At 40.6% G+C, this 25,922-nt stretch overlaps 1 protein-coding gene across 7 annotated transcripts; it reads left to right on the top strand.

The window, feature by feature from the left end:
* Positions 1-681: 681 nt before the first annotated feature.
* Positions 682-25,905, top strand: znf362a (zinc finger protein 362a). 7 transcript variants are annotated; one of them, XM_060910822.1, is made up of 10 exons: positions 682-826; positions 4,597-4,745; positions 5,299-5,362; positions 6,435-6,681; positions 8,682-8,807; positions 9,562-9,892; positions 10,137-10,361; positions 23,741-23,819; positions 24,072-24,230; positions 24,589-25,905. In XM_060910822.1, the coding sequence occupies exons 2-10, from the start codon at positions 4,687-4,689 to the stop codon at positions 24,703-24,705; spliced, it is 1,407 nt and encodes a 468-aa protein (XP_060766805.1). In that variant the 5' UTR covers positions 682-826; positions 4,597-4,686; the 3' UTR covers positions 24,706-25,905. The 7 variants fall into 7 exon arrangements, with proteins under 7 accessions (XP_060766805.1, XP_060766807.1, XP_060766803.1 ...); XM_060910824.1 differs by lacking the exon at positions 4,597-4,745; XM_060910820.1 differs by lacking the exons at positions 682-826; positions 4,597-4,745 and adding an exon at positions 837-1,526.
* Positions 25,906-25,922: the final 17 nt, after the last annotated feature.

Here is a 25,922-nt window from a genome sequence, read left to right on the forward strand (position 1 = left end):
AATTGAAGAGAAAAGTTTACATTCCTCATGATTTCTAGGTGAAAATAAATACATTTAAAAATATATTTCTATTTCATAATCACACACACACACGGTGCGTTAGCACTGTCACCTCACAGCAACAAGGTTCTGGGGTCGAGTGCAGTGGCTGGCAGGGGCCTTTCTGTGTCTGGGTGGGTGGGTTTCCCCCCACGGTGTGTATATGTATTTATATATATATATATATATATATATATATATATATATATATATATATATATATAAAACACACAGTCTGTTTGAGCACTTGTTCTCGTCTTTACATCTGTTTGGTGTTAACACAGATTTGCTTCTGTGAATTAAATTTGCATCTGCACACAGGTGAAAGTGTATGCAAACTTTTGCACTTGGCTGTATCTTTCACATGAGGAGGTCAATGCTGTGTTTATTTAAAACATGTTTAAGGTATCAATAGGGGTGTTTTTTTGTTAGAATTATTATTATTATTGCAAAATGAATGTTTACACAAGTCCTTTTATTAACACACACACACACACACACACACACACACACACACAAAATGAAACTGAATGAAAAATCTGCATGCACGGATATTCTTTTTGGCCTTTTGTGACATCATTTGACTCTTTTCGGAGTTGAACCGATATCATGGTGGTGGTGATGAGTTTGAGCTCTGTGCCTGCAGCACCCAGAAGTGAACAGTAGGCGACCCGGAAGGTCTGAACTCCGACTGAAAGCGAGCTGAAAGAAGATCTTTACCTTTCTTTTTTTTTTTTTTTTAAATTAAAAACCCCCCTCCATTGATTGAGGATTGACCCAGTGGGGGGTGAGTTCGTGTCTCTTTGATTAGTGGCGCGTTTGTTATTTTGCGCATTTTGCGCACGGTGTTGTGGGATTTGTCGGAGTTATCCCAGAGCTCGGAAAAGTTCAAATAAAAAAAAAAGAAAAAGAAAATCTAAAGCAGGGGAATGGCTGAACACAAGCGTCTGACATGTGGATTTTTTGTTTTTTTGTAGTGCGTTATAATAGTGTGTTGTCCAGCTGTGATAATTACCGGATGTTATTTGGCTATTATAGTTAATTGAATTTTAAGGGGAAAAATCCAGCCCGGAGTCTGCGTGCTGTTCCTCTTCTCGATTTTGTGCGGCATGATTGTTGAAGGAAGTCTCGTGTTTTTTTTTCTTCCGTCTCTCTCTCTCCCTCTCTCACTCTTTTCCCCCCTCTTGGAGCCGGGCTATTCAAACCTGCAGCTCTAAGTAAACAATCATTCGAGGCTCTTAATGCAAATAAACGCATGGCTTCTTTAAGGTGTCGCGCGAGCCGTTCAGTTCTCACCGCTGGTTTGTGCGTGCAGATGTGGTGGATCTGCAGAATATGGCGTCTGGTTCCTTTATAAAAATAAAGACAGGCTGCCATTTTTGTTTTCCTTTTGTCTGAATTTTTTAATAAAACTGTCTGAGAATGTGGGAGAGGCGGCCCAGGCTCGGTGCGCAGCGCGCTTTTCTTCCTCCAGACTCCAAAGCACGGTTTGTTTTTCATGCGCTTTTTTGACTTTGCGTTTTATTTGTGTGTTAACAAAAAGGTGACGATAAAACTTCCAAGATGCCGATAGATTAAAAGGAGAAAAGTTAAGTAGCCCAAGTTGTGATCTCGGGTTTCGTCGGGGATTTTAAGGCGATAATCGGGACAGTCGGAGAGGACGGGGAGTGTATGTATGTTACAAAAGGTTGCCAATATTTTTGCATGTGTGTATATATTTTGACACGGATTTCTGATTTCAGTGGTGGTGTGTTGCCATGCTCGAGCCCTGCACCCTCTCTCTTTCTCTCTCTCTCTCTCTCTCTCTCTGTGATATTTAACAAAAATAAAGCACGCTGTTGGTTGCATCATTGATTTGATTTCACTTTAAAGATTTCCAGGTCTGTCTTTATTCCTAATCCAGGCTTTGTTTGGGTTTGTATAGCACTATAACCTGGTTATACATTCAGCTCCTAGGCCTATAGAAATGTTACATGCTGACCCCCTTCTTCTTCTGTGCAGATTAGATTTTGTTTTTTATTTCGCAGCAATTAAGCTTCATTTGTTGCAAAATTCCTTGAATGGGTCTGAACATAAGAGACACTTGTAACGTTTAAGATTTGCTTTTCTTTCCATACAATAACATAGAGGGGCGGCACGGTGGTGTAGTGGTTAGCGCTGTCACCTCACAGCACGAAGGTTCTGGGTTCGAGCCCTGTGGCCGGCGAGGGCCTTTCTGTGCGGAGTTTGCATGTTCTCCCCGTGTCCGCGTGGGTTTCCTCCGGGTGCTCCGGTTTCCCCCACAGTCCAAAGACATGCAGGTTAGGTTAACTGGTGACTCTAAATTGAGCGTAGGTGTGAATGTGAGTGTGAATGGTTGTCTGTGTCTATGTGTCAGCCCTGTGATGACCTGGCGACTTGTCCAGGGTGTACCCCGCCTTTCGCCCGTAGTCAGCTGGGATAGGCTCCAGCTCGCCTGCGACCCTGTAGAACAGGATAAAGCGGCTACAGATAATGAGATGATGATAATAACATAGAACTGTTACATGGTGACCTTCTGTGCAGATTTGTTTGTTTGTTTGTTTTCACAACATTTAAGCTTCATTTGTTGCAAAATTCCTTGAATGGGTCTGAACGTAAGATTGCTTTTCTTTCCATACAGTAATCGATCATGTTGCTGTCAGAAAGGGCCGGGCGATATATCGTTTGTTCATTGTTATTGCAATACTGATCTCGCATTCAATATTATGTGAATTATTTTCACTCTTATGATGTCATACTTTCTGAAATGGATTGTTTTTCTGGTATTAATGTGTCTAAAAGTAGTCAGTATCACTTGTGGCTATAGTCTGTCGTGTGTGGGTGTGGCCTGGCCAGCTTTTTTTTCTTTTTAAATTCTAGTGAATTTATGTAGTTTATAGGATCAACGAAGCTGACTTCATGTTAAAACTGTTAATGTTATAGTCATGTTGTCTGTTGTTGCCCAAATGAGGATGGGTTCCCTTTTGAGTCTGGTTCCTCTCGAGGTTTCTTCCTCATGTCGTCTGTGGGAGTTTTTCCTCGCCACCGTCACCACAGGCTTCATCATTGGGGACAGATTAGGGATAAAATTAGCTCATATATTTTAAGTTGTTCAAATTCTGTAAAGCTGCTTTGCGATAATGTTTATTGTTAAAAGCGCTATACAAATAAACTCGACTGAGTGTAGTAACCAAAATGTACGGTATAACCTACATCCACTATATGATTTATCCATTCCACTTCTGCTCAAGTTGTATCCATGTTAAGTGCTTGGTTTTGTAAACAAAACAAGCTACGTGTACTAGCGCCGTATTCTCACCGGACCCACTCATGAACGCTGTTACTTCCTTCCAAGATTTATTTTTCTGCATAAGTCTGTGTTTAATAAGATTTTGTATATGACGGGATAAGATGAAACCGAGGTTATGCCATAAGATACACTTGTAACATTAACATTGCTTTCCTTTCCGTACAACAATCTATCATGTTGCTGTCGGAAAGGGCTGGGCGATTTATATCGTCTGTTTTACTGATCTCGCATTCAATATTATGTGAACTATATTCACTCTTATGATGTCATACTTTCTGAAATGGATTGTTTTTCTGGTATTAATGTGTCTAAAAGTAGTCAGTGTCACTACGTGTACTAGTGCCGTATTCTCACCAGACCCACTCATGAGCTCTGTTCCTTCCTTCCAAGATTTATTTTTCTGCATAATGTCTCTGTTTAATAAGATTTTTGTATATGACGGGATAAGATGAAACCGACGTTATGTGATCCAAGTTTTCTAAAGTAGTGAGTGGGGAACTGATAAAACGTCGGACCACACGCAGTACAGGATTTTTTTTTTTTTAGCTATGATTTGTATCCGTCGCTTTACCTTGTCTCTGTATCATGGACAGTATTTAGATGGGAAATGGACAGTCACATACCGAGTATGAACACAAGTGTAAATGTGTCATCACAAGTTGCAGTGCTCAAGTGTGTAACGTGCAACACAATCGCAGCATGGTCATTAAGCTATTTTTGTCTATGCAGCCCAAGTGTGAAAATGAGTTTAATATACAAGATAATGTGCATTAGCTTGCAGTCATAGCTCCGTTCACCACTTCTCTCTGAGAAATAACTCGGCCTTCTAAAAATCTTTCCACAAGCCTGGATTATTTGAGGAATATCGCTTTCAGGCATTATGGATTCTTTTTTTTTTTTTTTTTGCCCCGCAACGCGAGGCCGTGCATGTTTTGGCAGCATGCTCCGGGTTGAAGGCTGTTTGACGAGGGGTCTGCACAGAGGAGTTCATTTGCACAAGCCAAAAATAATAAAGATGATATGTCCAGGCGTATGAACCCCAGACTTTTGCAGAATGTTTTCTTAATGGTGGTTGAGTGTCTGTTTCACTTCCTGTTGGAACTCGAGGGGAAGGTTCTTTTGGTTTTTTAGGTTTTTTTTTTTTTAGACTGCGTTATGTGACGACTTTGTGTAAATGCACATGCGTGTTTCTTTCAGGGGCTTTTACATGAGCTGGTTTGTGCTCATGAGTGATGGTGTGCTGCCAGTTTTGTTTGTAGGGTCATGACTTGGGGAAGGATGGAGGACGAGGAGGGGCTCTGTTTACCCAGGATTGCTTCACTTCAGCAAGCTGCAAGATGTGTGTAGCTGAGAGATGTTTCTTCCCCTCCAGATATAGATTAACCACTGAAACAGAGTGTGTTGTTCTGCACTGGTCACACTAATGACTGACTTTTTCTTTGTGGTCACCACGTCATTTCCATCTTCGTATCAGTTATGTTACTGTCTACATCAGCAAATTCTACATACTCTACCTAGAGCCTAACCGGTTATAAACATGTAAAATATGGTGTGTGATTTCATATATTAGTACCTGCTAAATATTCATGACATGACAAGCTGTGTGGTGTGGTGGGGTCCCCCCCGGGACGACTGTTTATATCCGCTATAACAAGTGTGATAAAGTCAGTTATTTTCATATAACACCTCACATGACACTTTGAACAAGACTCGAGCTCTGATCTCAACAGTACGTACAGTACATCACACCATTATATAAATACTAGTTTACCATCCTGATGCGTGTGCAGTTGAATATAAACATTTCCTGTATGTATTCCGAGAGCAGTTTTAATATCGAAGAAATGAGCTTACTCTATGTCTGAATACTATAATGGTGAACAAGCTGTAGCGGCTGGATGTTGAACCGAATGTAACCGAGAGTGTTTGCATTGTTTTCTTTTTCCCAGCATGGCTGAGCCACGGTTTAATAACCCATACTTCTGGCCTCCACCCCCTGCAATGCCTGGCCAGGTGAGAGGCTTTAATTCATGAATATTACATTACATTACATTACTTAAATCACTAAACGACGCATTACAGCTTTGATAAATGCTATTTATTTTATCTCACATTTCTTTCTTGTATGTTGATTTGAGTCTCAGAATTACAGTTTAGCCCTTGTGCTCACATAAGTCTTGAATTAAAGGAGTTGTTTAGTAAAAAAAAAATCTAATTTATACAATGTTCCCGTTACCCCAAATGTTGTCAACCAAAACAATGTACTATTTATTTATTTATTTATTTATTTATTTTCTCTAGCGCTCCAAGGCTAATGGATCTCATCCAAAATCTTTTACATAACTATAAACGCCTGACTGTCCATAAAGTTTATTTTAAATGTCATGATAAAGAAGTATAACACTTTTTTTTTTTTTTTACAATAAACAACTTTGTCCAAATTAGTGCAGGGAATCTATCTTTCTAATGTAAATATTAAAAGTTTAAACTAAAAGAAAATGTAATTTTAAGATGGCTGGCCCTTCCATAATGTAACACAGTCAGTCCTGTCCATCTTTATTATTTTTTTTAAAGATATTTTTTTGGGCTTTTTGCACCTTTATTGGATAGGACAGTGTAGAGACAGGAAATGAGCGGGAGAGAGAGACGGGGAGGGATCGAACCCGGGTCCCCGGATTTATGGTATGGCGCCTTATCCACCTGAGCCACGATGCCCCCCCGTCCATCTTTATATTGTATGATGTAAACTACATCAGCAGTTCTGTGGGACATTTTGAGGCAGATATTTACAGAAAACTTTCTGCAGGAGAGAGTATTCCACTACTTCTTAGCTACGTTAGTGTCGGCGCTTCAGTGCAAATCTAAAGAAGTAAACGTCAACATCAGAAATGTCATTGCTGATTGAGTACGTTCTGATTAAACGGAATATTGTGTAATTTGGATTTTTAGCCAACTGTTTACTTAATCACCGCAGTGTACCAGGCTTGTTCTAGTACCAGCTTAGCAAGCAGCCATTCCTAGGCTGGTATGAACCAGTAGAGGGTTACTCAAACTATTTAAATGTCCCTGCGTTCACTGTTCTCAGCTGGACAACCTTGTTCTAATTAACAAGATCAAAGAGCAGCTGATGGCTGAGAAAATCAGACCTCCACACTTGCCCCCTACTTCGGTTCAATCCCAGCAGCCCTTGCTGGTTCCCCCGACGCCTGCGGAAGGTGGGACGCACAGCATGGCAGTGCCCAAGCTTCAGCAGATGCCTGGCCTTCCTCCTCATAGCCCAACGCAGCCTGATGTGGCCCTGCACGCCCGACCCGCGTCCAGCTCCGTCGCAGGTAACAGGCATGAGATCGTGTGTCAATCACATCACTTCATACTTCTAATAAACCAACAGTTCTAGCTGATAATAACCTGATGTGATACAGTGGCTGTTTGGGGAGGCATAACATTAGTATTTTAATATATTTGTCATCATGTTGTTCTATCCTGTAGCAGTAGCTCACATCCTCAGTGTTAGGATTCAAGGTTTTGTTGTTGAAGTTAAGGATGAAACAACAAACAGCTCTGGTCTGATTCAGATATGTAATCTAAATATCTTCTGTTTAGATTATATCCACCTGAGGCAGTATTATCTCATTCATCTCATCTCATTATCTCTAGCCGCTTTATCCTTCTACAGGGTCGCAGGCGAGCTGGAGCCTATCCCAGCTGACTACGGGCGAAAGGCGGGGTACACCCTGGACAAGTCGCCAGGTCATCACAGGGCTGACACATAGACACAGACAACCATTCACACTCACATTCACACCTACGCTCAATTTAGAGTCACCAGTTAACCTAACCTGCATGTCTTTGGACTGTGGGGGAAACCGGAGCACCCGGAGGAAACCCACGCGGACACGGGGAGAACATGCAAACTCTGCACAGAAAGGCCCTCGCCGGCCACGGGGCTCGAACCCAGGACCTTCTTGCTGTGAGGCGACAGCGCTAACCACTACACCACCGTGCCGCCCCAGGCAGTATTATGTGTATTTATTTATATAAGAATTCTTAAATAAAAGTCTTTAATTAGTCCTGGCCATAGCCGAACATGCTAGTCCTCGACTTAAATAAGACTTCTTGGTGATATTTGGTTGTATCCTTTTTATTAACAAGTGTAATAAACATTAATTTACTTCAAAAATGTTGGTAAAACAACTCTGTATAAACGTTTTGACCATCAATTAAATGTAGGCAAAAATTTTCTTTTCACTACTTCCGGCGAACGACAACAAACCGGAAGTCGTTCGTTTTGAATGCTGTGAGAATCGACTGTCTCAGGGTGCCACCGGAAGTAACACGTTTTGTTTAAAAAAAAAAAGCCATAAAGTGTGAGTTATTAACCGTTTCGTATTTTAAAACACATATTTGCTACAAAAACACTCGCATTTTCGTAACATGCATAAGTTATAATAAGGAGTGATTTATTTAGAACGTTTTTTAATGAAATTGCTAGCTAGCGGATGTGAGCTAATCAGGAATACAGCTGGAGTTCTTGATAATTAGCTAGCTTGATAATTGCATGTATAAGTAACAGATGTGTCATATGTGCCGCAGATATGTACAGGAAATAAATTTTCAACTTAAAATATATATATTTTAAATTACACATTATGTAGCAGTACTTTTCTTTGCAAGCAATATGTAAACGCAATACAACACGGCCGCCACTAGGGGGCGAAGTCCTTCCGGTGTATCCGGAAGTCGTCGATTTCTGAATTAATCAAATCCGTGTGTTTTTGATGGAGATTTCAGTGCTGTTCTTCACATGTTATTACACAAAGTGCACCAATGATTAGAGATGCTTGAAATACATTTTGGCATTTTCATAGTATGATTACTGAATTAAAAAATGAATAAATCACGATTTCACGGTATTAATTAACGATTTAAAAACGAACACAAGCCAGTGGTAAACATTTAATGAAAAGTTTATTACAAATATATTTTGCACTTGCTTGTATGCATGCGTGTGTGTGTATATAACACACACAAAAAAGGAACCGCAGTGTCCTTTTTCCGTAATTGGGCTTTTGAGAGTGACTTTTCCATAAAATCTGTCAGTATTCAACTGAACCATCTGATCATACACAGTGACTAACTGTGAGATCTCTTCCAAAAACACCAGTGATTATTAACACCAAATATACATTTAATCATTAGTTTCTTCAGTCACAGGTTCAGTGGCAGAATTAATTCTGACATTTAGCCCAGAAGTGCACTTCTACAACACCGCCACACGCTATAACAAAGCCCTCTTACAAACAGACCTGTTTTTCCTTCACGTTTCTCCCAGGACGCATTCTCGGCGACGTGAACTTGAACCTGGACGACAAGTCGGCCTTAAAAGCAAGAGGACTGTGGGAAGACTGGCATTTGCGACAGATTATAGACCAGCCATCAAGAGCGAACCATCTGTCAGGTAACGGAGTTTACTGATTCAGTAGGGTGTGTCTCAGTTCTGTATTATTACCGGTCGGATTGAGTTGGTTACTGAAGTGATTTTTAGACAGAATTAGGTTTGAGCTACTTTCATTGAGTGATCATTGTGAATATTTACAAACCGTTATTGATTAATCGCTGACAAATGCAAGGCTAGTAACAGAAAATACAAAACGCAGCAGGTTTTTCCACCTTATATGCCTTTATTGAGAAGGAAAATGACATGTTAAAAAAATCCACTGACATGTCTTCTCAAAACATTTTCTGTTTCTTGCATTTTCATGTCTCACTACTGTTCCTTCTATTTTGTGTAAAATATTGCTCTTAATATTTACACCCTGCCTCCTGTGTAGAATTAAAATCGTGACACAGATAAATTATTTTTTCCATTAAAATCAGCTAAATAGAAGATTGAAAGCTGTATAATATAGTCGACCAAATTGTTAGTGTTTTATTAATCATTAACACTAATTAGAATTTTTTTCTTTTGTGAAAAAAACCCCCAAACATTTTACCCATCAGAATGAGGGCATTTTTAATTGCTTGTCATTTCAAAAGACTAAAAGCGCCGCATCTTGCACCAGGAAGGCATCCTAGCCTATGGTGAGTGTGAATGTGTTTTTTGGGCGTGGCTTTACAGGGTCAAAGTCACTGATTGCACCTTTAACCAGTTATTGCTTGTTATTAAGTGTTGGCAGAATTAAAGGTATTGCATGGCTCTTTCTGATGATCAGGTATAGCGCTATCGTCTCGTACCGGCAGTCAGAACACGACAGAGTCCGTGGCCACGCCCACATCCTCCAGCAGCCACATACGCCAGGGATCAGCACCTTCCACAAACCTCCTCTCAGGGTTGGCCGGCGCAGTCAGGGCGGAGCCTATTAAAAACAGCAGTGGGTTGGTGGGACTGCTAGGACCACCCCCAAAAAGCGGAGGACGAGGCCGCAAGAAGATCAAAGCGGAAAATGCTTCCGGTCCTCTGCTGGTTGTGCCCTACCCCATCCTGGCGTCAGGAGCTGACCAGTCATCTGTAACCATCACGGCTAAAGAGGGCAAATCATACAGGTAAAAAAAAAAATAATAATAAAATAAAGGATACTGTATATGTGTTAAGCTTTGGCATCCCAGCTCTGTTCTCAGGGTTATCAAATGTTAAAATAGTATTTTGCTGGTCATATCCATCACTCAACACTTCCTGTTTTCAAGTGTAGTGCTACGTGACAGAAAATGAACACCAGGTGCCGGTGCTTTGCATGAGTTTTAACTTGCAACCGTGTGTGTGTGTGTTTTTTTTTTGCTTTCCCTCCAGGTGTAAAGTGTGTCCACTGACTTTCTTTTCCAAGTCAGATATGCAGATTCACTCCAAGTCGCACACGGAGGCCAAGCCTCACAAGTGTCCTCACTGCACCAAGTCGTTCGCCAATGCCTCGTACCTGGCGCAGCATTTACGCATCCACCTGGGGGTGAAGCCTTATCACTGCTCTTACTGCGAGAAATCCTTCCGCCAGCTCTCACACCTACAGCAACACACCAGGTGAGCTCAATCTGCATGCATCATTTCATTTATTTTCGTGGCAGTTTAGTTTTGTTTTACTTTTGCTGCCCAAAGCCTCCGCTCTTATCTGCCTGATGGACTTGATTCAAACTGCGTACATTACAATGCAAATTGTGATCTCTTTTCTCCTGTCAAACACTAGCAAAAATACTCCAAAGCCTCTCTTTCTCCGTCTTATTTTAAAGCGAGAACACTAAAGGTGTTTTTTTTTTAACTTAAGCTGTAATCTGAGGCAGCATCCAGCCTGCGTTTATCCTGCGTATCCTACTGGATAGTTTATTAAAAGTTTTCGTGAACCATCAGGAAAACAAAGAAGCTTGTGAGCAAATAAATGCATTTTATTTCTGATGTGAAATTGAAACAGAGGATTTCTTCTGTTATCCTCAATTTTAGGACTTTGTGACCTTTAGGCTCGTGGTTGTCAAACTTTCATGTAACTTACTAAATGTAGAATAGAATGTAACTGCACAAATGTACAATGAAATCTAGTTTATCACAGGAGAGCAAAGCCGCTGCATACGTACGCGCCGCCACTCTTGGGCACCTCAGCCCAAGGCCGTCCTATGTTAACCTAACCTGCATGTCTTTGGACTGTGGGGGAAACTGGAGCACGCAGGGAGAACTTGCAAACTCCGCACAGAAAGGCCCTCGCCGGCCGCTGGGCTTGCTGTGAGGCGACAGCGCTAACCGCTACACCACCGTGCCGCCCTAAATATAACTAATGTATACAGTGCCGTAGCCAGGATTTTTTTTTACATGGGGTGGCCAAAGGGGGCCAAGGATATACAAGGGGTGGCCATGCTGTGAATAAATAAAGGGGGGTGTCCTCCCCTGGGAAATTTTGAATTAGCTAGATTTGATTTCCTGTATTCTGGTGCCTAACTCGTGAACAAAACCCATGTGAGCCAACAGGTCAGAAATTATTTATGGAACATAAAGCATCTGCAAAACAAAGAAACCATCCAACTTGTTTACTCTAGTTAAGCATCAGGATTTTAACGATCACTACTAAAATGCAAAAGTAAAAACTAAAAGATCACCTGCCCCAGGCACCTGGGAAGTAGTAAGGATATTAGTCACGCTTGAATAAAGAGTGCTTTGCTCAGGAAAAGGAAAATACTTGTCTACTTAACTCGTACATACAACGTGCTGTGATATTGTCCATTGTAAGTACTGTACAAACTAAATGTGTTGAGTTACAAAATGTGTGTGTGAGTGAGAGAAAGTGTTACGCTGATGTAACATGATGTAGATGAGCTGTAGTATACGGATTGTGTGTGAAGATATGTTGCATGTAAACACAAATTAAGTGCATAAGTGTGTGTGTGTGTGTGTGTGTGAGAGAGAGTGTATGTTCAGAGTGCATGAGTGTTGTGTGTGTGCGTGAGAGAGTGTATGTTCAGAGTAGGGCTGCACGATATTGGAAAAAATTGCGATATGCGATAACATTACTGATTACTGCGATTGCAATATGACTTGCGATATGTACCGTATTTTCCAGACTATACGTCGCTCCGGAGTTTAAGTCCCATCAGCCAAAAAATGCATTATGAAGACGAAAAAAACATATATACACGTCACACCGGACTATAAGTCGCACTTTTTTGAAGGGTTATTCTATTCATGGAATCTGTGATTGTATCTGATAAGCGGCGCGTGGTTACTGCGTGACTGCATTGTTTATTTAATAAACGAACAGCTGAGCAGTGATAACGCGCCCTTTGCCCTGTAAGTAGCCTAGTCTGATTATTTTAAATATCTACTACTATCTTTAATACTATCACTATCGTTATTACTAATAGCCTATATTATTATTATTATTATTATTATTATTATAACTAATATTAGTAGCCTATTACTGATGCATTAATCAGTTTGCTTTTAGAATATTTTTACCGGCAGGGCTTATTATCGCCCCATGGCTCTTTCATCTGTGTTATTAAAGCTGTAGTCATCATCGAGGAGTGTCATTCTTCATTTTTGTCGAATTTTATTTCATCAAATCAGAGGTCAAGTAGGCTATAGGTATATCATCTCCAAAGACAGGTACGGTAGTAAAAACAACCATCTAGTGAAAAAAAACAACAACAACCGCTTTTAAATCCCCTACTTAAATCCTTAAAATGAGTCATTTAACTCATGTCTTGTGTGATCTGATCTCCAATGGTGAAATAAACCGGTTGTGATGAGTACAGTCTGTTATTTTAGAAGATAAATGTAATATATAATTTAATATATAGACTAATAAAAATTAATATTTTATAATATAATACGACATATTACTGTCTGTAACTGTTTGTCACTAAAGCGTTTTCTAAGATCATAATGTCTGATATTATTATTATTATTATTATTATTATTATTATTATTTTACACACACAATAAGCGCATGTGCGTAAAGTTATAGTAAACCATCCCCCGCCTTTTTTTTTTTTTTTTTTGAGTCATCGGACCCACCCACCTCCTGCATTCTGGGACCTCCCACTTCACAAATTAAGCACTGCCTAAAATCACTACATAACTTATTTAAATAACTATAGGCCTATCATTAATAATAAAACACAGGTCAATCAAGTTTATCAAGCTGATGATTTCACTCCAAATCCATTGAATTCCTCATCCTCGGTGTCGCTTCTGAACAACTCTGCCTCCAGCGGCAGATGAAGCGCCGTTTCCTCTTCTTCTGCGTGGCTGTCGTCAGACTCAGCATCAGCTCCAGTTATTCCGCGGTGAAAAAAAAAAAAAACGTATATACGTCGCACCGGAGTATAAGTCGCATGGCCAGCCGAACCATGAAAAAAGTGCGACTTATAGTCCGAAAAATACGGTAAATTTTTAACAAAAAATATTATTATATTTTTTAATCACCATCCTGCACTGTACCTGCTATGCCATTAAAAAATGAATGCATTGTTTCTATTATTATTTTTATTTGGAAAAATGTGGCTACACCTACAATTATGTCCACAAATCCATGAATGTTCAACAATAAACAAAAACCTGAAAACAGCTTAAAGTATTCAAATGAAATTACATTAAACAAAAAACAAAATATCAATAAAAATAATATATAAATGGTGAATTCTTGGCCAAAACGGCTAGTGCAACGGGAAATCAGCCACAACATGGATTACCTACCGTAATACTATAAGAACAAATTGTGTGCGCTTACGTTAAGGCAAGTTTTTGGCAAGGAAAACAAGCATGTTCACCTTGCTTGGCTTTAAGCATGTGCGTTCGCATGTCACAATATTCCCTGATGTGCTAAACAGTCTTTCTGAAGGTGAACTGCTTGCAGGTATGCACAGATACTTTCTGGCCAGTTTACTTTAGCTGTGGGAAGTTCACCATGTGTAGTCTCCACCAGGCTAGGGGGTCTGCCTCACTGTCTATGGTACGAGACAGCAAGTAGCTGTTCAGCTCAGCTTCTATGGCTTGTTCCAGTTGTGCAGAAGGTGAAACGGGGATTGGGGCCTTTTTGAAGAAACTGCCCAGTGATTTTCTTGCTTTCTTTGAAGTGGTGCAAGGTGGATCCACACTCTGGGCCCCAGTATCAGACAGCTGTCCTTCCTACAATACAGAGTGAAAAAAGTCCCCCACTACATATTGGTCATATGCCATGTTTCAACATTATGCAATAAGCATGTGTAATGAAGAATATAAAGCACCTTCAATGTCAAATCAAATCAAGTTTATTTGCACAGCGCTTTTAACAATAAACATTGTCGCAAAGCAGCTTTACAGAATTTGAATGACTTAAAACATGAGCTAATTTTATCCCTAATCTATCCCCAATGATGAAGCCTGTGGCGACGGTGGCGAGGAAAAACTCCCTCAGACGACATGAGGAAGAAACCTCGAGAGGAACCAGACTCAAAAGGGAACCCATCCTCATTTGGGCAACAACAACACAGCCTGACTATAATATTAACAGTTTTAACAGGTATAACCCTCAACTGTCCTCATGGGGCCGTCCTTCACAGGAGTGGGGCGATAAAACTCCGACCAGACACAGGGCACCAGGATGGATCAAGCAGGTCCGAGGGGCAGATGTTGTTGTTTGCATTTCTGCCATAACTCTTGTCTTTGTGTGTGAAACTTTGTCGCTGTGTATATAGTTTGCTTTGAATCTTGGATCCATGAAGCATGCCATATCCAGAAGTTCCTGGGTTGCAGAGTCATCGTATTTACAGATCACGTAGTTCAGAATTTTTATTTTAATGGATCTTGTTAATTCAGAGTCGTCTTGTTTCTCGGCCAGAACGGATGTCTTCAGCAGATGAAGAACTGGTTTCACATACGAAACACTTACATAACTTTCACCTGAGAGTGCATCTGTGAATTCTTCAAGAGGCTGTAATGCCTGATTCACAGATTCGAGCACATCCAGGTCCTGCCAGGTTGGAACCAAATGCCTGGACTTTCTGTCTTCTGAGAGGACGTCTGATAAAGCCCGGTGCTGCTCAAGGACTCTATCATCTTTTGCCTGGACCCCCACCTTGTGGGGCATTCTGTGATGAGAGTGTGTTCTGGGAGGTTGTGCTCCTGCTGTGCCTTTTTCAGAGCCATTTTCATTTTCCAGCTATGGGAAAAATGACTCGCTATCTTTTTGCAAAGTCCAGTTGCTCGAGCAATGCGGCCATCATCTTTTACTGCGTTTTCTAAAGAGAAGGCAGAAGAAAAAAACGTAGGCAACATGAATGATTAAGTTTAAAAAACCAAAAAAAATAACCCTACATCATTCCCTAGTCCCTACAAGTAAAATCACTAATTTGATTATTAAAATAGACACTAAACACACCTTAAGTGCGATTTGGTAATTCTGCAATGAATATAGAATCGAAATAACAACAGTAGAAACTAGCCATAGTATGTTTGCATAGTGCGTAGATATAACAGAATATGCCGTGCCTCCACAATCGTCAATGATCTGAACAAGACGATGCTTAAACACTAACTAGTAAATGACAGTAGGGGGAGCCTCCATAATAATGTTACAGCTACTCGAATTGGAACCAGAGAGAATAAAATTTGAGCTACGAGCTGGAGGGATGTTAAATTGTAGAGACAAAAATAAACGGTATTAATTCTTGTGGTAGGCCTACACGCACCGATACTGGACCAAAGCCTCCGTAAACAGCGAGGCATTCCATGTGAATTACTACACTATAGGCTGCTGTATAACGTGCAATGCAATAAAAATTCTTAATATTGAAAAATTAGTTTACTTTCTTTCTTGTAGGGGCCGACCCTTTTCACCAAACAATACAGTATATGCATAGAAACAAGCAGTTAGAGCGAGGTTACTTACCGATGGCCAGGTGCAGCCTGTGGCCGAAACACTGAAGTCTAAGCCAGCTGTTCAGTTCAGTGGCCTTCACTATGTTGGCTCCGTTATCGGTGGTTATACACACTTGTTGATCTTCGCGTAAATTCCAACTGGCTAATACTTCACGCAATCCGAGCGCTATATTTTCCCCAGTGTGTGCATTAGGGTTGGGTGGTATCCAAATTTTGATACCTTTAGGCCGAATCCCATTTCACCCCTTGGCCCAACCCCTTGGCCCTTCCCCTCCATTTTGCGCGTTCACGTGAAGGGGTATCCCAATCCCAGTTAACGCGGAGGGGTAGGGGAAGGGGTAGGGCTTCTGTACCCCTCCAAACGGAGATTTTCCTGGAGCTGACTCCGAACGAAGGGGTTTGAGTGATTTCCCACAATGCCATGCGGATTTCAGCGAGATTTCATGCGGATTTCAGAAAGATGGCGGTTCCCGCGGCGAAAGATTGTCATAAATGTATTTTCTCCATTATTTACGTGTTTTAAGTTGTTATCCAGAGGAAACACGCCGCTTGATTTGCTTTCGAGCTGAGAATGAGCAGCGATTTCTGAAATCCAAGCTGCTGCTAAAAAGCTTTGGGAGTGAGTATTGTTTTCGGTTGCTTGACTGCGTACGTTTTGTTCTGTTATTCTCGCTTTTATTGTTTACATGAGTGTTCTGACACCTCATTCTGTCGGATGTGGTGCACGAAGCGCCAAAGATATCCCATTCAGTGGTGTTAGTTAACAAATCACACCCTGCCAGCAGAGATTTCTGGTTCTGCCTCTGACTGTAGCGGCTGGTCGCAGCCAATGACGCATTTGGTCGCGTTTTGCTAACGTAAACGCTGACGGAGGTACGCGATGACGTATGCGATCGTTGAAGGGCTATCCCAATACGTAAGGGTTGAATTTCAAGCCCTATCCCTTGTAGCTCAGTTTCAAGGGGAAGGCGGAGGGGAAGGGGTAGAAATTAGAATTGGGATTGGGCCTTAAACTGTCTGTGTTTTCCCGGGGTATACGGTATTACCGAGAAAAAAATATTTTGTTTCGGCCTACTGTGTAACGTGCGCCTATACCGGCGGACCTTGTCCAGACCTGCGCCTATGCCTCAAATGTACTATTTAAAAGCAGCATAGCGAATTGTGTGCATTGTGGTATGGATTAAGCAGCAAAGCGAATTTTGTGCATTGATGAATGGATTAAGAGATATTTCAAAGCATCACGCAACTCTTCCTTCATCTTGAAAATAGCATTCAACTGTCGTTTACACATGTCTGCATTGAAACGCCATTTGCAGCACTATTTCACCTACTCCATCAAAAAAAAAAGTACACGATGAGCAGGATCATACCCTTTCAAGCATGGGAAATAAAAAAAAAAAAGAAAAGAAAAAGAATCGACCAACACCCAAGTCCGTTTAGACTGCACGATAAACCATTCAGCGCAAATGAGGCGAACCTAATTCAAATGCGTGATAGCTGCACAAGGCAAAATCATATGGGCCCACGTCATGCCATGGCGGGGAAATTAATAATCAAATGGCCTTACCTTGCTTAAAACGTTGTCTTGATCTAACATAACTTGTTCCCCTCTCGCGCCGTGACCGTCTTCTTACATACTTTACACACAGCTTCATCTGTGTTTGCTGGCTCTCCCTTTTCGTTTGGTTTGAAACCAAAATACTGCCACACTGCCGATGTTGTATTTTTTTTTTTTTGCCACTAGCTCGTTATCTTGACTTGCCATCTTTCAACCGCGGTCTCAGTCTCTTGCGAAACTTTCCGTCAGACTCCAAATGTCACGCAGGGTTGCCATGGTAACGACCTGCACGCGATGAGAACTTCTTTAGGAAATTGATAGAATTAGTGAAAATACGATCACACAGTTATTCGGGATGATCTTCAATTTATTATTTTATATTATGACCTCATGTACTCCATATTTATTTAGATATTATATATATTTTTTAAAATGACGGTAATGAGACCAATACCGTTGGTACTTTTGGATACCTCGGGATACCTTCTTACCGTAATACCGCCCAACCCTAGTGTGCATGTGGGAAGTACATAGTCTCCATGCACCGTGTTTTGAGCTCAAAATCTTGTGTGAGGAAATGGACCGTGAAACTCGTGTAGGGCTCTGTATTACGACTTGACCATAGGTCTGTGGTACTCGCGAAGTAGTCAACTCCACTTAATTCAAGCATAACCGATTTTCGACACGCGTCGTACATTTGTGGGATGGCAACTTGAGAAAAGTAGTTCCGCGAGGGAATTTGATACCTTCGGTCAAGTATCCCAATCATGTCCACAAAACCAGCTCCGCTTACTGCACTCATAGGGATCATGTCCTTTGTTAAATAGCGTGCGATGCCCCCCGTTATTTCCTTATGACGCTTAGAATGTTTTTCATAAGGGGTGACGGCTGCAAAGCTCTGCTCAATTGAACTTATTTTAATTTTAGGTGTTAAACTTTGCGTACCGCCTGCTTGTTTGCTACTATTGCTAGCGTGAACCTCTTCATACAATGGTTTGTTTGTGCTGTAGGTGACTATAGAGGTTCGTAGTGTTTCCTCTGGTGGTTGCTACCATTGTATTACATGTCTTGCAAAATACCTGTGCTTGCAACACGTCGTCTCTCTTGAAACCAAAATGCTTCCAAATCAAAGACGTGCCTTTTCGTTTTGGCACCAGTTCCTCGCACAAGCTTGGCTCGCTACCACCTTCAGCCATCACGACTTCACTCTCTATTAAACCAGTAGGCCATGCATTGCAATTACTTCCGAGGGGGCGGTCTTTTCCCGAACCAGTTGTTGACATTCAAAATGTTCAAATGGCGCAGATTATTATGGTAATAATTGGTGATATTTATGGTAATAATTATGGCGTATATCGAAATTTAAGTATTTTTTGCGATATGTCTATTGCAAGCCTTGATTTTGCGATAACGATAGATTTTCGATATATCGTGCAGCCCTAGTTCAGAGTGCATGAGTGTTTTGTGTGAGTGTATGTTCAGAGTGCATGAGTGTGTGTGTGTGTGAGAGAGTGTGTAGGTTCAGAGTGCATGAGTGTTGTGTGTGTGTGTGTGTGTGTGTGTGTGTGTGTGAGAGTGTGTGTAGGTTCAGAGTGCATGAGGTGTGTGTGTGTGTGTGTGAGAGAGAGAGAATGTTCAGAGTGCATGAGGTGTGTGTGTGTGTGTGAGAGAGAGAGAGAATGTTCAGAGTGCATGAGTGTTGTGCGTGTTATATGTGAATATAGAAATGTAGTGCATGGGTGAGTGTGTTCAGAGTGCACGAGTGTTGTGTATACCAGTGAGTGTGTTGCATGTAAATATAGAAATATAGTGCATCATGCATGAGTGGTGTGTGTGTGTAAGAGAGGGTGTGTTGAGTGCATGAGTTGTATCTTCTAGTGAGAGAAAGACAGTGTGTGTTGAGAGATAGTGTTAAGACAGTACATGAGTCGTGTGTGAGAGAGTGAGATAGTGTGTTGAGAGAGTGCATAAGTGTTGTGTATGAGTGAGTGTGTTACATGTAAATATAGAAATGTGGTGTGTGTAAGAGAGAGGGGTAGGGGAGAGTGTGTGTTGAGAGAATGTATGAGTGTGACAATTATTAATCAATGTGTACTCCCACCAGTAACGCACAACATCTCCTCCTATATTTTCATGTAACAGACAAACTTTAAAGTTGTATTCTGCGGTTAGAGCGAGCAAAGTGATTCACAAACTCATCCAAGTTTAGGCGTTTGGCTCGGCGAGACTCCACACTGAGCGAGCCTAAGCTCTTCAACCTACTGTCACCCATCGTTGACCTCAAGTACGTTTTAATGAGTTTCAGTGCAGAGAAACTTCTTTCACATGAAGCTGTGCTCACAGGGATGGTGACTGCGATTCTATACAACCTGAATAGTTCATGGAAAACTTCACGATTTGGCTCAAGTATTTTCGTCACATCAAGTACGCTTGAAGGCTTTTCGATGCCTGCTTGGATCTTTCTGTCCAGTACGTGTGCGCACAGCGCAAATCCCACTGTAGCCGGATATCTATAAAGACGCATATCTATCTATACGGTTGCATTTACATGTAAACGAAGGTTTCAGTCACTGAAAACGGATACTTTCGAAAACTCCGGACAGAGTGGAGGTTTCTGGAACTCTGAATTGTCTGAGGACAGAATTGTAACTGTAGGTCTACAAAGTGAGAGAACTTGGAGAGTATGAGAGATGAATAACTTGCCTCCCAAATTAATCGCATGTTCACGTACCGTAGGTTATGTTGTCGGACTAGAGCATGACTATCTGATACCACCACCGTGACGACAACCTGCTCATCCACCTGCTGCTTGAACGCACGAAATGTTTGTGTGCTACGGTAATATGCATCCCTGCAGAAACCAAATAGGCGGAACAAAAATCCAGTGGGCGGAACTAACATTTGGTGGGACATATCGGTTTTATAAATTTTATTGTCCGGCCCTGGGGTGGCCACCCCTTAGCTCCGCCCCTGAATGTATAAAAAAAAAAAGAGAGAGAGAGCGGTCAAGTTTGGTGTTTAAATAAAAAAAAAAAAAAGTCTTAGATTTATATAAAACATTTTTTTTTCAACCCAGATATTGATCTCATGGGTGTTGCAGTGTCTTCAAATCACAAATCATAGCTGATCCAAAAGGCCATAAATTGATGGAGAATCCCGAAGGGGTGCGTGAAGTCACGCGTGTAACAATTTCGTTCATGTGCACAGCAGTGGTTGGATCAGTCTCGATATGGAATCATGTTTTGGAGAGAATTCTGATTCTTGTATGGCGGATTAAGGGGCAGATGATTATCATGGTCATCTTTTTGAGCCCCCAAGATGAGAAACAGATGCTAGTTCATGACAGTCCCGGTCACTGCCGATAGCGCACCACCAGCCAGAGAACACTGGAAACACAGATTGGTTTGTGGATTTTTATTCTCAGCTGGCTGCTGCAAAATACAGAGAAAATATTTACATGTACCTCAGTAAATGCAGAAAAATAAAATGTACACTGAATAAGTGTACTTATTGAAAGAAAATATGAAGTGGGTGATAATAGAGGACTAGGTGAACTGTCTAAATGTCAGATCACGTCATCTATTAAATAAACGGGTTTCTTTTTGTTTCAGTAATTCCCATGTAGTCGTTTTGATGGTGACGAATCAGATTTATTATTAGTCAGGGTTCCCGCGGGGTCTAAAAAAGTCTAAAATCCAGAAAGTTAAATTTTAGGCCTTAAAATGTCTAAAAAACACACATTTTCATCCCAGGTCTAAAATTTAATTTATCCAAGTCTAAAATTCTTACATCCGCTCAGTCCATTCCTAGAAGTGCCTGCAGAACATTAATAAAAAATGTGCCGGTTGCGTTGTCTGCCTGCTAAAAAACTTCAATCACCGATGATCGCGGCAAGTATGCAACGGTCCAGTTTGTTCACTACGCCTACCGTAGTTCTACCTTCTAAGTTCCCGCCGAGTTTATGCAGTCTGTGGCCGTCAGAGAAGGTTAGCGGTTGTGTTGGCAGTGCGATGAAGAGTGTGGATAGCGCGTCGAATAATAGTGAGTAAAGAGGTTCACATACTTTTGCCACTCACAGATATGTAATACTGGATCATTTTCCTCAATAAATAAATGACCAAGTATTATAATTTTGTCTCATTTGTTTAACTGGGTTCTCTTTATCTACTTTTAGGACTTGTGTGAAAATCTGATGTTTTAGGTCATATTTATGCAGAAATATAGAAAATTCTAAAGGGTTCACAAACTTTCAAGCACCGCCGTAAGTATGAAAAACGAGAACGTTCTGCGAGCAATAGGCTGAAGCACACTATCACTAAAAGGAGCCGTGTTGGGCTGGAATGGTTGGTTAAATAGCCGCTCACATTAGCGCAGAGAGCTTTCACACTGTCAGCGGGCTCAAAAGTAGCCGGGCACCGGCGGCAAATTGCCGTCTGTGGCTTGTTATGCCGCCGGCTATTGTCAGTCGAGTCACAAAATTTAATATTAAATATTTCTGACAGCAAAAAAAGTTGTGAACATAAATTACATCCACTATGTCATGTATGTCCGTTGCCGCATCAACTTTGTTTACATCCTCGACATGAGTGCAGCCATTACTGTGTTGCCAGATTGGGCGGTTTCAAGTGCATTTTGGCGGGTTTTGAACATATTTTGGGCTGTAAAACGTCAGCAGTATCTGGCAACATATTTTTTTTTTTTACTTAATACGAGAAATTAATGGATGCCAACGTTTTTGCCAAAATGGTATTTTATTTCCCATTGTTTAGGCAGCTTCAGCATCATACTGTGAGATTCTGTTCAAATTGTTTTTTTCTTCTATGAAGCCTGAGCCATTTATTTTATTAGTTTATAATTATTGTTTAATTTAGTCTTCAGGAGAGACTGCCTGCACACAGCACTAGTATTAATAGTTTTTTTTCTTACATGAAAGCTGAGGCATTTATATTATATTTTAAGGTAACTTCATGTTGTGCTGTGAGGTTCTCTGCACTTTAACTTTTGAACCAACAGGTGCATTTGGATAAGTAAAGCCTATTTTTCTGCATTTTTGTAGTCCTGGTAATCTTTTATATTGGTAAAGTTGTTTATAGGACCAGTTCTCAGTGTCTGGTTTTTTAATCAATAGTTTTTCAGTAATAACTTAATATTTAACATATCACTCAATTTTAAACAATTGGCAGACATTTTACCATTTTGCACCCTGCTGTAAATTATTTGTACCCTGCTATTCTCCCAAACTTTGAAGCCCCTGCACTGTAGACAATCTTAGCGTGCACATTACATGTCGTCAACATTACCATGACAACATGGAGCGCATGAGTCCAGTCAGCGTATTCAGCTTTCGAACAGTGCTCTTTTTTTTTAATATATTATTCTCTCCCCAATTCTGTCTTTCCTGGCTTTATTAATTTTGCACTCATATTTTGCAATGATTTTACACCTCTGTCTCAAATGGCCTGTTTGCTCCGCTACTGCTTAAAAACCTGCTGTCTCCCTTGTTTACCTCTCGCAAGGTATGACTTGATTTCATTAGTAAATCGCTGCCGCCTTGCGTGAGTTTGCTGTTTAACTGGAAGCAAGTGTGCTACGGGGCTACTACGTATGTTTTAACTATTAATATGGTTGAAATGGTTGCTACAGCAAGTGGAGGTCTGCGATGCTGTGGTTTGCAGCATGGGGTTCACATGAGCAATCAAGAAAGTCATCATCTGACAACAGTGCATTATATAATAACGCTGTTTTATTACCAGAACACCACTAACCAAAAGTTTTTAAATGAGTTCTGTTGCAGTTAGGGGAAAAAACCCAAACCCCTACAGACTGCATTTACTGCACAAATGCCCTTTATCACTCTATTGTCTTGTACTTTTGTTGCTATGTGACATAATGTACTAATGTTGTACTAATGTTGCCATATGACACAAATAAGCACACAATCAGTTTGTATCCCTGATAGTCAGTTTGCCAATACAAATGACTTTGTTTTGAGAATTGAACTCGATTGTCTTTTTTTGGGAAGGGCGGGGGTAGGGCAGGTTGTAATGCTTCGTGTTGGTCTAAAAATTTTTCATAATGGTCTTAAGTCTAAAATTTAACTTACTGAATCCTGCAAGAACCACATGAAATCTACCTGTTTTGTTTGCACAAACATCACCCACTGTCACTTTTAGTGTGATTTCTCAGAAATTCGTGAACTTAATGTCCAGTTGCATTGAGTAAACAAGCATGGAGTCATGCAAGATTAGCCCCGGGGCAAGGCTGCCTTTTTTCGAGATCCGGACACTGCGATTTATCGATAGTTTGATAACAAAATATTCATTTTAAAGCATTACATTCACTTTTTGTATTTTCTGACACAGCTACAGATTCCTTTCACAAAAGATTCTTAGTAAAACTCCTTTATGGACCTTTTAATAATAAACCTGCCCTTTTTCCTAGAAATTCAAAAATCAGTAATTATCACCTTGTTTGTCATTTCTCTGAAATACATCTGCAGAATCCACACGGGTGACCGGCCATATAAATGTATCCAGCCGGGCTGCGATAAAGCCTTCACGCAACTTTCCAATCTGCAGGTGAGGCATAATCTCAAACTGTTCATCTGGTACAGTGATGTCCCTAAAACACACTTTTTAAGGTTTGTAGAAAAGAGGGGAATTATTCCTCCTTTCATGACGCTGAGTGTAATATTACACGGTTCAGAAATAAATGTCTTAATGAATTTGAAAACCAGTAATATGCTTTTAAACAGCATCTGTACAATAGGTGAGTAACGCATACAAATGGTGTAAAATTTTAATGTTTCTCTCTCCTCTTTTGTCTTGCAGTCTCACCAGAGGTCCCACAATAAAGACAAGCCTTACAAGTGCTCCAACTGCTATCGCGCCTACTCTGACTCCGCCTCTCTGCAGATCCACTTAGCTGCTCACGCCATCAAAAACGCCAAGGCGTACTGCTGCAGCATGTGTGGCCGAGCCTACACCTCCGTATGTACCTTAACTATAATCATTTCTCTCTACATTTATTCTATCGATCAGCATTTTTAGCAAATTCGATTAAAAAAAATGTTCTTACCATCAAATATTTGAGTGAAGAGAATTTCTCTTCAGCTTGAAGGCTCTGTCACCCCGACTTTTTATTTAATTTCTGATTAATTTGTCCTAAAGTTTTTACAGAACGGTGTCAGAGGAAAATTGGATTGAACTGCCAGGGAGGATAATAATAACTCAACTAATCACGCTTTTCAACTCCCCACAGTTGTACAGAGTGCTGATTTGATTTACTAAGCTCAGACCAGTCCATCTGGTACCAACAACCATACCAATGATTTTCCCCCTGTTCCAGGAGACCTATCTGATGAAGCACATGTCTAAACACACCGTTGTGGAGCACCTGGTGACTCAGCACTCGCCCCCCCGGAACGAGTCTCCCAGCATCCCCATCCGTATCTCGCTCATCTGAACCTGGTCAGTTCCTTCTCTGCTCACCTCGTCCCGATGTCGTTGTTTTTATTCGCACTATCACTTGTTGTCTCTCTCTACCTCGGCATGGAGTTTTAGAGAGAGTGGGGTGAGGACATGGTAGAGACATCCAAAGACAGTTTTTGCAGCACTTTGAGGCCTTGTGGCTAAAAAAAAAAAAAAAGAGAAAACATTCAGTCTAATTATTGGACAGTAAAAAGGCTATAGTTCTTGGCAGCTAATTTTTTTTGGACATTAGATGTTATGCAGTGGTTATAAACTCATACGCTGAGACCTTTTAGAGCACGGACCAAGTCCAAGATCGTTTTCTATCTTCTGGTTTAGATGAAAATAGTCATTCCTTTTATACTACTTTTTTGGCATTTATTATTAAGCTACAAACCTTTTGAAAGATCATAGGGTTAAAATGATGTGCCAAAAACACACAGTAATTTGGGGTGAATGGGGGAGAATGCTGGTGTACATAAATCAGTCGATCCCACTGCAAAAAGTTCAGGCTCTACCTTTCTATTCTACAGTACTGTGCAAAAGTCTCAGCTCTTTATCTGGATGCGAAAAACACTAGAGAACAGCAGGGCAGGCAGGTAGAGTCGATTATTTAAAAAAAAAAAAGTAACTGCATGTTCCAGTGCGTTTCCTCTTATACTGCAGCAGTTTCACGATGAATGGAGGCCCAAACTAATATCTTGGTGTGATCTGAAAAGGCATTCAATGGTTTTAAAATCTTCCCCAGATAAATAGCTTTAAACACAATTTGCTCAGGTGGGCTAAAACTTTTGCACAGTACTCTACAGCTCCTGTCACATCTCCCACACTTGTGTGTATATACGTTTGATATCATCACATTTAAGTATTAATTACCATTATTTTCTATACAGTCAAGCCTTAAATATTTTATCACTAATTGTTTATCTTATCCATGTCTACCATATTGGTGTTCATTGTACTCAGTACTGTATACATTTTTAAAAAATAAAAATTTCCTAGCATGATTCTGTAAATAATCTAAAGTACTTGTGTTTAACCCCTTTATATTAAAAAAATCTAGCTATTACAATTTTTTTTTTTTAATTGTCTTGCATTGTGGTACTCTGAAAAGTTTGTCTTGGCTGCTATAATATGCAAAGTCGAGACTTAGAAATGGACTTATAAAAAAGAACAAATAAATCTGAAAATTCTGCTTGGTGGGTTTGTCTC

This window comes from Neoarius graeffei, chromosome 26, assembly GCF_027579695.1.
Source record: "Neoarius graeffei isolate fNeoGra1 chromosome 26, fNeoGra1.pri, whole genome shotgun sequence".
NCBI classification, from domain to species: domain Eukaryota; kingdom Metazoa; phylum Chordata; class Actinopteri; order Siluriformes; family Ariidae; genus Neoarius; species Neoarius graeffei.